Source organism: Cebus imitator, unplaced genomic scaffold (genome assembly GCF_001604975.1).
Source record: "Cebus imitator isolate Cc_AM_T3 unplaced genomic scaffold, Cebus_imitator-1.0 Scaffold369, whole genome shotgun sequence".
In the NCBI taxonomy this organism is placed as follows: Eukaryota; Metazoa; Chordata; class Mammalia; order Primates; family Cebidae; genus Cebus; species Cebus imitator.
The window spans coordinates 210,570-225,685 of record NW_016107684.1 but is presented as its reverse complement, the minus strand read 5'-3'; the positions used below and the strand labels follow the sequence as shown (position 1 = coordinate 225,685).

The following is a 15,116-nucleotide window of genomic DNA, read 5'->3' as shown; positions in this document are numbered from 1 at the left end:
CAGACCAGGTGATCTTTAAAGAAGTTCCCCTAATGCTAAATATTACATAAGAGCAAATCATCCCCCTAGTCCTGGTTTTTCCTATGAATTTCATAGTCTTTGAGATCCTCCTGGATGTGCCTATGCCCATTACCAAGGGCTTTACGGGGACAGCAACCACTCAGAATTGCTGACCTCAAGACAAATAATACTGTCGCCTTCTTAACTCAAAAAATGAGTGGTTAGGTTAAAGTAAATTTAAATACAGACATGGACCTGCCTACATACACATGTTTTTTACTTGAAAGGGATAAACAGTATGTAAATTAGAAACAGGCTGAGATTCACAATGTTGTGGGTCTGATGGCATGCGATCCCATCCACCTTGTCTAAAGGTGGTTGTATGTCTGAAAATATAATTTGTATGTCTATGAAAACTAGATCCAGTTGTCTTTTACTCTCCAGCAACTAGCAAAAAAGTCCCCACCCCTTCCTAAAGGTCAGAGCCTAGGACGATTGCTATAATGTAATGTCCCAGGCACTAGAGTTCTCCTTAGAAGCCCTAGAAGACTAACTCTTCAACTTACCCACTGCCCTTGATCACTGATATATAGTTTGTTTCTCCAGTCCAAGGCTTAAAGTCGATACATGTTTTTAGGCGATAGCGTTCAAATGCATTGAGGATAACTCCCTTAGCATTCATTTCTGAAGGAAGAAAACAAACAAAAATATACTTATTAAAACAATCACCATTGAAAAATCCACCATGAAAGCAGGCCATGCAATATATTGCTTATCATGAGTTAGTTCCTTCATGAATGTTGAGTCTTTTATTTTTACAAAAATTAAAATTCATTATCCATTGAATATCATACACAGTATCTGCTTATTCTTCAGATTCCTTATTTGGCCTCATATTTCTCTAGCACTCATTAATGGTGCATTACTAAACAATAAAAATGCATTTCTTTACCTCAGAGAACATATCCATTGCATCACAGGCAATCAAAATAAATAATCACTATCACATGCTTCATCTGAGAAGCCATAATATGTATTTAAAGCCTCACAGCTGGGCTTTTAATCTGAGGATCTTGAGATGGGAAGGTCTATGAACACCCTGAAATAGTATGCAAAGTGTGTGTGTGTGTGTGTGTGTGTGTGTGTGCACACATATCTACATATGCGAAGTGCATTTTCTAGAGAGAGCTTTCATGAGGTCTGCAAGTGAGCTCAGGGTCCAAAATATGGGTAAGAGCTAATGCTTTGGAGATAAGAATGATGTGGATATAGAGCTCAAAGAAGGCAGAGGCTTAGAAGAACCAACATGCAGGAAAATAAACTTGTGAGTGACCAGGAGGAAGGGGATGTATCAGATGCACATGGAGAAGCATCACATTGGCCAGGTCCTAGTGAAGTGAAAGATGGTAGCCTGCCAGGAGGCAGGAGACAGTATGGCAGAGGGGAAAGTGCTTGGACTTTGGAGCCAGACACACCTAAGTTTTTCCCTATCCTCACCGCTTACTTTTAACATACAACTTTTTCCATCAACCTTTGGAGCTTTGGTGTTATTTGCCATATAACTTTTGACATACATTTTTTGCCATCAACCTTTGGAGTTTTGGTGTTATCATCAATTCAGTGAGGAAATAAAATCAACTTTGCAGGGTATTGTGAATATAATAAGAGAAAGTAAAGGTGAAATTCCAAGTGAAATTAGCATCTGTCAAACATTCATTTCCTTTCGCCCTTCTTGAGTGACCGTTAAATAGACGTTCAAGGAGGATTACTTGCTTTGCCTATGTCAAGGCAGGTCTAAGAAGATCAAGAACAGGATTCACATAGGGAAGACCCTAAAATCCATTAAGTTGTAAAAGGCACTAAGTTCAGACTTTTACAATACCACACAAATAATACACTATTATTATAAATAAGTTAAAAATGGATATGAATAAAAAGAAATTTAAAATCCTATCATTTTGCCTTTGAATGCATATATCACATACATATATTAATATTTCTGTTAAAAATAAAGTCATCATTTACATAGCATTTTACCAACTGTTTTTTCTCTAAATACTGTGTCATCAAAATCTTTTTTCATCATTGAATATTGTTTTTATCATTTTAAAGAATGGAGCATTAAAAATTGGATCCATTAGGCATTGGATCATGGGCAATCAAAATAAATTACCACCACATACTTAGTCTGAGAAGCTACAATATGCATTTAAGTCCTCACAGCTGGGCTTTTAATCGGAAGACCTCGAGATGGGAAGGTCTATGAACACCCTGAAATAGAATGCAAAGTGTGAGTGTTTGTGTGCACGTGTGTGTGTGTGTGTGTATGTGTGTGTATCTACATATGGCTGTAGCATGCAAAATGTTCTGTGCTATAAGTATCATATTTGGGTTATTATTTCAAATGTAATGCTTCCTTCAATTAAGTTATGATGATTCTGACCATCATATCACTGGTTTAAACAGAATGTAAAAAGATCATACTAGTCTAGGCCACTTATTGATACTTAAGGAAGATACTTTCTTCCCTGTGTTGAATTAATAAATAAAGTAACATGTGAAAGCTTGATAAACAGTGAGGCCCTCAACCAAGATAAGATCTTTATTTTCCATATGCCTTTATTTACCAAAGGCCTTAGTTAACCTTATGTCATAGAGGCAGAAAGCTCCACTTGAAACCATGTCATAGAAATCCCTAGGCTTCGAAAAATGAGGCAAGTTGCTGGCAATCCTAGGGGTTCAGTAAGCAGCTGTTCAGGATTGTTTCCCCTTAGTAGGCCCTTCCAGTTTCTAGCACCTTCCCCTTCATTTCCATCCCCAACTCTTTACCCTCAGCATCCCCCACTGCTTTTTCTTCCTTGGCACAAAGGCAAGGAATTGTAACTTAGGCCCTGGAAAATATAAATGGCTGCTTTGAGTGTTACACCTTTCAGGGAATTTGCATCTACCAGCCAGGTAACATCTGAAGTTCAAGCTCAAAGACTACAGCCCTACAGGTCGACCTACTAGAATCTGAGCAATAGGGCCTTCCAGAATCAACCCTTCATAGTTATTTACTTTTGCTACCTGTAAGAGTGGCCTTACTTAGTAATTTTCTTAGTCTGAGTCATTTGAAGATGGTATACATTTCTGAAACATGAGGATACTTTTCTTACATAGAAAATAAGTTGAATTCTACAACATTAAACAAAGGTATTTTCTAAACAAGAAATAATCAAAATCATATAATTTTTAAAAATTGGTCTATAAAAATTTGAAGTTTGATTCTAGTAAGAAGACTATACAACACAAAAACAAATGCAATAGCATTAAGTGAACAAAATTAGAACAAAAAACTTAAGACATCATAGTTATAACTATGTAAAAATGTGCACAGTTTCTAGGCTGAATTTTTACCTAACATATTTCATTTATATATATAGATAGATATATACACACACAGATATGCTTATCAATTTATTTCAAAAATGTTATTAACTACATATAACATGACAGAATCTATGGTAATCCTACAGTTTGCAAGATGAAAAATAGCTCTTGTCCTCAAGGCATTCATTATGTTGTTTATAATGTTGTTTAAAAATAAATAAAGTTCATAAGTTTAGAGGGCTTTAGTTAAAATACATGGGGAAAAATGGACTAAGAGATATATAAAATTAAAGCTCCCTAATCTTTCATGGAACATAATTAGGAGAATGGATTTAAAAAAAAAAAAAAGAAATACAGCTGGACGTGGTGGCTCACGCCTGAAATCCCAGCACTTTGGAAGGACAAGGCAGGTGGATTGCTTGAGTTCAGGAATTCAAGACCAGCCTGGGCAACATGGTAAAACCCCATCTCTACCAAAAATACAAAAAATAGCCAAGTATAGTGGCATGCACCTGTGGTCCCAGATACTTGGGAGGCTGAGGTGGGAGGATTACTTGAGCCTGGGAGGCACTGGTTGCAGTGAGCCAAGATCACACCACTGCACTCCAGCCTGGGTGACAGAGTGGGAAGGAAGGAAGGAAGGAAGGAAGGAAGGAAGGAAGGAAGGAAGGAAGGAAGGAAGGAAGGAAGGTCGGTTTAAAACAAAAGAACTTAAAAATTTTTTATCAAAACACTAAGCCAAAAATATATATATATTCAAAATCTTTCAGGTTCCTGATTCCAAAAGTCAATGAATATCTTTCTCTCCTCATGTTTTGTGCGGTCTTTGTATTTTCCAACCCTGTTAACTACTCTTGCCTTGGCTTTCCCTACCCTACTGTTGGTTTTTCATCTATCTCCCTGGCCAATTCCCCCTTCTCAATAACTTCCACCAGATGTTCCTTCTATACCAGTTCCAAAAAATGGCACTGAGTTTCATTCTTGACCATCGTCTTACTTATTCCGCGTAACCTTCCAGGATAAATCAATAAAATCCAGTTATCTATGGAGCACCTGTTATATGCAAGGCACTGTATAAAATGCTCATCCATAACTATGGCTCCAACCATCTCTTACATCCTAATGACTCCCAAACATTTCTCAATCTAGAATGACCAAGTCATATACCAACACTTTATTTGGTATCGCCACCACAGTGACCCTGATGCGTTTCAAATTCTGCATGTCAAAAACAAATTTCCACCGTACTTCTCTGTCTCATGCTCCTCAAGGTTAAATTCTCCATTCTGGTTAAAGACATTACCATCCACTCAGTTACCCAAAACTGAATCCCAGGCACTAGAATCTCTTTACCTAGGCCCACCTTCTTCTTGACCTCTTACAGTCAGTCACCAAATCTAGCAAATGCCTCCTAAATAGCTTTTAGATTTATCTACTTTTGTCTATTCCTATTGAGAAAGTCTTGACTAGGAATCTCTTTATTCTTTCTCTGAATTTACTCAGTAGTTTTCTAGCTGGTCTCCCTACCTTCTTTTTACCTCACTAATGACACATCTTCTATACTTCAACCAGAGTGATTATTTTAAACTGCAATTTTAACAGTCTCACTGCCACAATAATACTTTTGGTGGTTCCATGTTATTAGTATACACAACAAGTTCTCTAACATAGGAAAGACCCAGGTCCTTCCCCCAGAACCCAGGTAGGGTTCTGCCTACCTGCTCAACTTCCTACCTCCTCACTCTCAATCTAAATCCCAGTACAGGGTTTTCTCCCTTCTCCAAGCCTTACAGATCATGGTCCATCTGGCTAAAGCACCTTCCCTTGCTATTAGAGGCCACACTAGCCCACATGGTACCTGTGTGCCGATTAGAAAGAGGCACTACATCTGAGCAGGTGCTGCAGTTGCCGGCTGGCCAGATGAATGAACAGCACTTTCACACAAGAAAACAAATGCCTCCTGGTGAACAGAAAGAACGTAAACCTGGTATCAGCGCCACTTGTTTCCTGACCCAGCCACCTGAGAGCAGCATCTTGAAGCAGCTCTACATCATCTGTGGCATTCTCTTCATTCATTCCTCTCAGTCACAAAGACTTAGAGAATCTGAAAGCCAAGGTGGCATGATGGCACCAGCTTTAGGAGGCCATGTCAGTTGTATGGTGTACAACTTATACAACCTTCGTCGCAGTCCTGCTATCTAGTGTCATCTGCTTATAATGAATATGTTTTCTATCTGGGTTGAATTTAATGCCCTTCCGATGTGCTCCCATAGCTTTTTGAACATATCACTAATCATGATGTTTATTCCATTCTATTATAATTGACTTGTTTTATGTGAATATCCACTGAAATGCATGATCTTTAAGGAAAATAGCAGGGTTTTCAAATACTGTATGATCTCCCATAAGTGGAAGCTAAATATTATGTATACATGGATGTAAAGATAAGAATGACACTGGGGATGACAAGAAGGGGAAGGGAGGGAGGAAAGCGTTGGGGAAGCTACCCATTGGGTACTATGCTCAGCTCCTGGGTGATGGGTTCATTTGTACCCCTAACCTCAACATCATGCAACACACTCATGTAACAAACCTGCACACGCACCCCCTTAAGCTAAAATAAAAGTTTAGAATTTTTAAAACTATAGCAGGCCAGGTGCAGTGGCTCACAGCTATAATCCCAGCACTTGGGAAGCTGAGGCAGGCAGATCACTTGAGGCCAGGAATTCAAGGCCAGCCTGGCTGACATGGTGAAACCCCATCTCTACTAAAAATTCAAAAATTAGCTAGGTGTGGTAGCACATTCCTGTAATCCTAGCTCCTCAGGAAGCTGAGGCAGAAGAATCACTGAAACCCGGGAGGTAGAGGCTGCAGTAAGCCAAGATTGTGCCACTGCACTCCAGCCTGAGATAATGCCACTGACTCCAGAGCAATTCTCTGTCTCAAAAAAAAGAAAAAAAAATGAAAAATAAAATTAAAAATTAAAAAACTATAACAGAATTTCTACCCAAACTTTTCCCAAAGAGCAATTTCTAAACTAATGCTGGTCAGTGACATCATTGTCACTGGTCCATAGATAAAATGAAGATCATGCTTAGAGTTTTCCAACACAATTAAATTTCTTCTATAGATAACTGTCCTTAGTTTTGGATTTGATTATTCTGACTTTTTAACATTTTAATACTAAACTAATAACATCATTTATTGTATGAAAAGAGGATGATAAAAGCTAGTGGGTTGTTATTAAGTTCCTGACCTGGCAAAATAAAATGTTGATAAAACAATGCCACTTCCTCAAGTTGTATTTAGTTGGTTATTTTATGCATTGTCTCATATGTATAACTGATCATAGAGGAAACCTTAAAATAAAGACTGGCTCCCATCAGTCAGGCCTTCCCTGTACCTGTTTAACAAAGTATATGGAGCAATGCACGTGGACCTGTGCCCCCTCGCCTGCCTCCTCTACATCATGGGTAAGTGCGCAGAGGCCCTGAGAAGCCAGCAGAAGGCAGTGCTGATGAGCGCGCAGGTGATGGGCATCAAGCACCCCAATACCATCCAGGAAAACATGCACCTGGCCCTGCACTGCTTCACCAGCAGGCATGTGTCCCTGGTGCTGAGCCTGCTGCATGGCACCCGCTACCTCACGCTGCAGGTGCTACCTCATGTGCACTGCTTCGTACACTTTGTTAAACAGGTGCAGGGCCACACTGATGGGCTCACAGGGAGCCATTCTTTATTTTAAGGTTTACCCTGTGATCAATTATACATATGAGAAAACTCATTTAAAAAAAAAAAAGACACCCGAGGTGGAGCTTCTGGACAACATTGGGTGGGTGCTGCACAGGGTGATGGAGTACGACCTGTCACCATGCTTCCTGGATAGCACATTGGCTGTCAGCACCACCTACCACGGGCCCGAGGCCCTCAAGGTGGCCCTTGGCCACCACCTTGTCACCGGGTCTGTGAGAGCAAAGCTGATTTCCGGTTGGCCCTGCAGCACAAGAAGGAAGGCTGCACACCCTCCCTAAGACCCACCTAAGCGAGGACCAGGGGAAGACCAAGGAGAGCTCAGAGTACCTCAAGCGCTTGACCCAGCTGGCCGTGGCCCTGCAGCACACCGTCAACGAGATCTACCACGATGGCTCCAGCAACAATATCCCACCCCTCAACTTCACAGCCCCTGGCATAGCCAGCGTCTTGGAGCAGTTCAAAGGCATCAATGGCACCCTCTTCATTCCTCTCAGCCAAAAAGATTTGGAGAATCTGAACGCCAAGGTGGCATGGTGACGCCAGCTTCAGGAGGCCAACAGAAACAGTGATAAGGCTGAAGAACCCATGGCTACTGAGCCCAAGTCAGTGAGGGTACCAGAGAAACTGGGCTCCCAGCCCCTGGCTTCCAAGGACCCTTCTTCCCTGAGCTTGTAGGGGTAGAAGGAGACAGGCAGATGAACAGTCAGCGGCCCCACTCACCAGGAATCCAGAATCCAGGAGACGGGGTGTACCTGCCATCAGAAGAGGAAGCAAGGCTCTCTTCTTCCATGTTTCACCCCACCACACTCCCAGCATCTTCCCGGGACCCTGGCCTGGCCTGCTTGCTCCCCAAAATATGTTTTTGCACTGGTTCAATGAATACATGATTCAGAGCCCCTACCCCCAAAAAAAGACTGGCTCCTTAATTGTTATGTCCTTAGCATAACAGAGTAGGCTTTCCATAAATGTTGGTTGAACTAATTACTATATTGGTCAAGACACCGTAAATATTTCAGACAGAATCATTTAGGTTATTTTTATTGTTCATTTTGCTTATTTTTTTAAGTAAATGCACATAGCCACACAAAAGAGCAAACAAACAAAACCTTAAAGACTATATAAGCCCACCCTTTGAACACTGTAATCATATTCTGTCAGAAATATACATTAGTTATGGATACTCCAAGGTGCATACTAACCCAAGCTATCTTCTAGAACATATGGAATTGTATGAGGCCATCTATAATTTTCTCCAATGATGGAATTTCTAACCTGTGCCTGTCAAAAATAAATGAGAAAGGGCCAGTTAAACGAATAAGGCAAAAACTTAGGAAACAATCAGTAGTTAATCTAGAAATAAATGAAGTTTAAAGCTCTCTCAGCAAAAATTGTGTGTGTGTGTGTGTGGCCCTACGTTTATCATAATATGACAAAGTTTCTAGGAGGAAATTACTAATTTCTATCGTTAATTTTGTTAATATAGTTGAAGAAGGAATAATGTAGAAAATAACTGTTGGAAATATGAACTACAAATATTGGTAGATTTATAGGTTAGTATCTTACACTTAAAGATTAAAAATATGCAAGAAAAAAGTGATATTAATACCTTGATAATCTGGATCGCACAATATCAGAAAAAGTCACACATGAGCTGGGCCAAAGTTTTCAGAAATTTTTAAAGGTTTCAAACTGCATACTAGAAAATGAATAATATTTCACTAATGTATTTACCCAGTCAATACATTGAATATTGTTCTAGAGAACAGAGATTCCTTGGTAACAAAAGTATCTGGCTTCATGGAGCTTTTATCTAGTGGAGGAGAGAAAAGAGTATGGGAAAAAAATGTTTAAACAAGATCACAGGAAGGAAATTAGAAAGAGATGTGTGAACAAGGGCACAGGGATGAGTGAGTATATGAGATGGAGTGATGAAGACAGACCTTTCTGAAGGGATGACATTTAAGCGGAAATAGAAATCGCAAGAAAGAGCCAGCATTGCCTGGAAAGGTGGTTCAAGGCAGAGGGAATATTAGTTGCTCTGGTTCTTAGGTTGGAATATGCCTGGTTTGTTTTGAATATGTGTTGAGACCAGTAGCCTAATGAGTTAGGAGACAGCATGGATGAGACAAGAGGGGAGAAAAAGAGAGGAGAGGGGTGGGAGGGGAGGGAAGCAGGAGCGAAGTCATGCTAGGCTTAGAGGGCTAGGGCTAAGTCTGGAGATGATTCTAAACCCATAGGCAGCTATGGAAGAGTTTCAAGCCAGGAGGTGGAATGAAGTCACTGCCTGTTTGAAAAATGATTTTGCTGTAGGAGATGAGGGCAAGTAACAGGGTGGAAAAGATTATAGGGGAACAATATATGAAATAGAAAGACAAATTAGGAGGCTAATGGGAAAAGCTAGGCAAGAGATGATGGGACTTGAATTAGAGTGATAGAGAAAAGTGGATGATTTGCAGTGTATGTTAGAGCTAGAAATGATGGAACTTGCTGACAGGCAGGATGGGAAGTGAAGGAGAGAGGAGAAGCAAAGGTGATTTTTAAAGTTTGTATGTGTTCAGTTGAGTGAAGTCAGGGAGTGAGGATGACTTTACAAGGAGGGGAGAGTGGGGAGGGACAGTTTGGAGGCAAGATCAGAGTTTACCTGATCAGAGGACACCTTAGGTTTGAGATGTCTTGTAGACATTCAAGTGGAGCTGGCAAATTAGTGCTTGGATAGACCAGTCTGGAGCTCAGGGAAAGGAGAGGACCAGAGATACGCCTTTGGAGTCACTGGCATGGGGATGACATTTAAATCCCTGGCCCAAGGTGAGATCAAGAGAGAATACAGATAGAAGAGTAGGCTCAGGACTAAGCCTGGAACACTGTAGCTCTGTTTCCTGAGGATGGGAGGACTGTGAGGGATGTTGGTGCTTATGATAAAGGAAGTAAGGGAGTGACTCAAGCCTGTGTTGGAAGAGCAGAATTTTAAAGGAAAAGATCTATTGGATAATTTATAGGTCATATGGCATACATATTTTAAATTATGATGGCTCTTGTCAAATTGTCTTCTCTCTTTTTTTCAAGATTATACACTGTCCATTGTAACATGTTATAAACACATTCAAAACAAGCATCCTGGTTTCTCTTTATCATCACTAAAAGGGATAGTAAGTATTAAGTTTCTTAATCTTTTCAATTGAGTGGACAATAAACTATATCTTGTCTTTTAAAAAATAGTGCTTATTTTCATTCTGTGAGAGAACGCTGAAAAAAAAATAGTGCTTTTATGATAGTGAACTTTTTAGTCCCCCTAATCTACATGTAAGATACCTGTGTTTAACTGTGTGGCATGATGACTTAGATGAGAATCAACACTCTTCATGAATAGGTTTGGGAGGGTCTTTACTTGGCAACATTATTTTTAGCTAAGGCCAGGGTAGAAGTCACAAAATCTATTCATTGTGGTAAAAAGCCTGATTCACTGAAGATGTTTACAAATTCAGTTTAATTTTGCTTCCACTAGATTGAATCTGTGAGGTCCTATTTTAAAATGAAAATGTCATATGGCTCCAATGAAAATCAATCAAATCAATAAGACTAAGACCTATGTAATGAGTTATGGTGGCTTGAACCACACAGAAATCTGAGTAATGAAAGATGAAGACACAATTGTATGCATTCCTTCTAGTATGATAGATTCATTGAATAAATGTGTCGACATGATTCTGTGCACTTAGAGATAGTTGGGCTTAACAAAATTCATGCTGTCTAATCTTTCTCAGTTACTCTGAATTTGGCTTCCAGTAGTTAATAGAAGATTCTTCTTCACACTGTTTCAACTCACCCCATCTAGTCTGATGTCACCCTCAAAAAGGTCCAGTCCCAAACCTAAGAGTGAAGATAAAAATTCATGTTAGCAAATTGGATTCAAACTCTCTACTTAAGAGATGATGTAAAAAAAGTCCACAAACCTTCATTGATATCAAATATGTCCTGGTCCATTCCACCATCTATGTCTTTGATTAAAACAAAAAAAAAAAAAAAAAAAAAAAAAAAAAAAACACATTGAACATCATGTTTATAAAAAGAGCAAATCTTTATCATTTATATAATCAGAACTAAGCAAGTCTCTTTTTGCCCTCAGGTGACTACTAGATTCTGACTCGACATACATTGATTAATTGATTGATTGATTGATTAAGAATCTCCTATGAGCTAGGTTGGGGTCTAAAGAGGTTTTGTGTATGTATTCTGTCCTATCCATATTTCTGGAATGTCAGATGAATTCAGGAATAAGAAATTCATTGCTCAGTATATTATTAAGCTTAATTTGAAAGACTAGAAGACCAGATTAAATAGGAAACAAATGATTAAATTTGGTCAAATTAGCCCAATCTACTCATACATGTATATCACTTGCTAGTAGTATACCTTGGAACTTTCAAGCAAAATTTTTAAGTTAAACTTGAATTATTATTTTCAGTTGCAAAGGGATATATAATATAGCCAAATCTCTGAGTATGCAAGTGAATACTGAGTAGATTATATTATTAGGTCCCTCTGATTTGGCACAAAATAACAAAAATAGTAAAGTGAACACTGAGTAGATTGTATTATTAGGTCCATCTGATTTGACACAAAAAAACAAAAATAGTAATAACAAGCATTTAAGGGATGTCTATGTGTCAGTCGCTGTTCTTGGCCTTTCCCATACCACCTTCTATTTTTCTGCTGGATATATGAATCCTGGAACATGGACAATAAAATATCCCTTCATAAACCAAAAGAATCCAGTGTTAGATCAAAGTTCAATGCAATTATGCATGAATTATGCATAAGTAATTATGTATGATGCTTAGCATTAAATATGTCCAAGGTTCTCTACAACCTAGAGCAAAACTCAAAATAGACTCACCAAAGTTTTCTGGAGTTGGCTGAGAAACAAACACATAAACAAAACATATTATTATAATGCCCAAGAATGGCCTTCTTGGATTCAGTTTATATCTAACCATTTGTTGTTTATTTTGTCATTAATATCATGGATTACCTTCTGACATGTATTTAGGATTGCTAAATTGAAGTCTAAGATGACTTTTTGATCAAAAGGTCTTCTCATTTTATATGGAAAATGGAACAGCCTGTTAAATCAATTTGAAGGTGAAGGAAACAAGAAACCAACTTCAAAACTTGGGGGAGGAAGGTAGAACATAAGACTCTAGCTCTCAAATAAGTGCTCAGTTTACACATGATTTTCTAAAGCATTCATGGAGCAATGTTTGAAAAACCTAATAATTTATTCCCAATGTTGAAATAATATTGTAATTTTTTTTTTTTTTGAGATGGAGTTTCACTCTGTCACCCAGACTGGAGTGCAGTGGCACAATCTTGGCTCACTGCAACCTCCGCCTGCCAGGTTCAAGCAATTCTCCTGCCTCAGCCTCCTGAGTAGCTGGGATTACAGGCGCCTGCCATCATGCCCAGGTAATTTTTGTATTTTTAGTAGAGACAGGGTTTCACAATGTTGGCCAGGCTGGACTCGAACTCCTGACCTCATGATCAGCTCCCCTCAGCCTCCCAAAGTGCTGGGATTATAGGTGTGAGCTACCGTGCCCAGCAATAATTTATAATAATATGTTAAAAATAAATTTTATTCAAGACTCATTAATCAGGTTATTTTACTTTTATGTGTCTCCCAGAATAACTCTGTCTTCAAAGACAATACCAAATATTTAAGAAAAAAACAATGGTTACATTTTGTGATTAATTTTTTTTCTGAAAATAGATTCTCCAAAAATGGTCAATGAAATTCAGACTACATGTCCAAAGGAGAAAAAAAAAAAAGAAGTAAACCTGAGAAACATCTTAGTGTAATTGAATAAAAAAGTTCATAGGACTGTCTGGGTTATGTTCCCAGTTCTACTAACTAAGAGTAATTCAGTTCACCTTCCAGGCACTCAGACTGTCCATAAAATATGGTCACTACATGCTTTGCATGTGTATTGTGAGGGTTACAGGATATAATGTGAAAGAAAGCACATTGTAAGCTGTAATAAATTGTCACAAAAGTGTAAAGTACAATTTTATTCAAATACAGCTTACATATGTAAATACTAGAATCATTTGGAGTGTTTAATAAAACATGGGAATGAACTGGATGGCTGGGGTTACCATCATTTTTGACATTAACAAGTGTTTTGCATGTTTCACACATAACAACACACAGGCACACACTCATAAAGGAATGCCAGTGCACCTACAGAACAAAGTTATCAAGGATTTATTCCTAATTACAGTTTAACATGTATTCATCAGTATCTCGTTTGCAATGCCCTAGTTCCTATTCATAGAATATCAGCCCAATATAATAATTGTTATTTTAAAATAACAACTGAAGATTTTCCACCAGCTGTTTGAAACTTCATTTAAAACATTGGGTTGGTTTGTGATACAAACTACATGATAGAAAAGATTAGTCTCAATTGATGAAGAAGTAGAAAAGAAATACCATGTTACAAAAACTTTGTAACTACTGAAGGTACCTGTGACACTCATTCATGTCTCAAGTTACTGCACAGCAATCTGCATTTCATTCAGCAGTAAAAATGGTATGATTTTCAAAATTCACATTTATAATCTTATCAAAAGAAAAATTGTTACACCATGTGAAACTCAAAGGAAAACATAACCTTATGGCAATGTCTCTACTCTGGTGCAGCTATTTGTCACTCCCTACACCCTATTCACCCCCACTCTCCAAAAAGAAATACTCATTTGAGATCAACATTTTGAGATGTATAAAAAGACCAAAAATTAACAAACAGTTGTTTTTTAACAATCAATATCAACTGTCCCAAAATTTTTTAATTCTTTTCTATACATTGTTTCCTTACCAAGCCAGAAATCACGAGAAGAGCATCCAAGAACAGAAACCAAGACAGATTCCATAAATCCATGTTGTAGCTTCCAGTTGCAAGTTGCTAACTATGACATGCAGGGTTGAACTGACTTTTTAAAAGGCAAACATTATAACTTATAGCCTTTGATCTCGATGATCCATATTGCAGGCCAGCTTGATGCTGTAGTAATACCTCTAATCAAGGGATGAAAGTCCAAAACCTTTAACACAGCTCTGCAGAGTCGATTTATTGGGTTGTTTCTGTTTCCCGTGTCAATAGTTAAGTGCCTGACTGAGACTTATTAATGAAATACATTCTGTAATGCGTATGTACTGGTCCCCAAGACTAGTAAACACCACTTGAGCAAAAAATATATATATCAAATTAATTTTTAATCCTAATCTTATGAAACTCCTCCTTGCTCATATAGCCCCATGCTGCTTTAATATATCCAGTTATGTCCACTGCTTTTTATCATTCATTCATTTAATAAAATTTTATTAAGTGCCTATAATTTATTGAATTATAAAATCCATTAATGTGCTAAAAGTCAGGCATACCCGTTATTCAGATATAAAATAGTAAGATAGCAATGTACCTCATTCCTAAAAATTCCCATCAAGCAAACACTGGTGGGACATGGGTCATAAAGGTAGGAATAGTCACTGATTTTCTAATAAAATAATGTTCCCAATCCATCTCTTAATTCTTTCTCACTTTTTCCTCCTTTTCTTGGGATAATTTCTCTTTAGAAACAACTTGCTCTCTCAGTTTCCATGGCTTCATATTCAACTTACTCATGATGCAGGATAATATTTTTCAAATCCTAATTTTTGGCCACAGTGGTTCAAGTCTGTAATTCCAGCATTTTGGTAGGTCGAGGCAGGCGGATCACCTGAGATCAGGAGTTCGAGACCAGCCTGGCCAACACAATGAAACCCCATCTCACCTACAAATACAAAAATTAGGTGGGCATGGTGGTGCATGTCTGTAATCCCAGCTACTCAAGAGGCTGGGGCAGGAGAATCACTTGAACCCAGAAGGCGGAGGTTGCAGTGAGCCAAGATCATACCACTGCACTCCAGCCTGGGCGACAGGTGCACTCCATCTCAAAAA

At 38.5% G+C, this 15,116-nt stretch overlaps 1 protein-coding gene across 2 annotated transcripts in view; it reads right to left on the bottom strand.

Annotated features, from left to right (window-relative positions):
* MEP1B (meprin A subunit beta) overlaps positions 1 to 14,157 on the bottom strand; it is a 28,950-nt gene extending 14,793 nt beyond the window's left edge. The window contains exons 1-6 of one of the 2 annotated variants that reach the window (XM_017507130.2): positions 13,995 to 14,155; positions 12,017 to 12,035; positions 11,073 to 11,117; positions 10,946 to 10,989; positions 8,322 to 8,400; positions 567 to 684 (exon numbers count right to left, since the gene is read on the bottom strand). In XM_017507130.2, the coding sequence (XP_017362619.1) occupies positions 567 to 684; positions 8,322 to 8,400; positions 10,946 to 10,989; positions 11,073 to 11,117; positions 12,017 to 12,035; positions 13,995 to 14,057 (368 nt within the window). In that variant the 5' untranslated portion in view covers positions 14,058 to 14,155. Of the gene's footprint in view, positions 1 to 566; positions 685 to 8,321; positions 8,401 to 10,945; positions 10,990 to 11,072; positions 11,118 to 12,016; positions 12,036 to 13,994 lie in introns of both variants that reach the window. The other variant, XM_037730930.1, reaches the window with a different exon arrangement.
* Between the last annotated feature and the right edge of the window lie 959 nt (positions 14,158 to 15,116).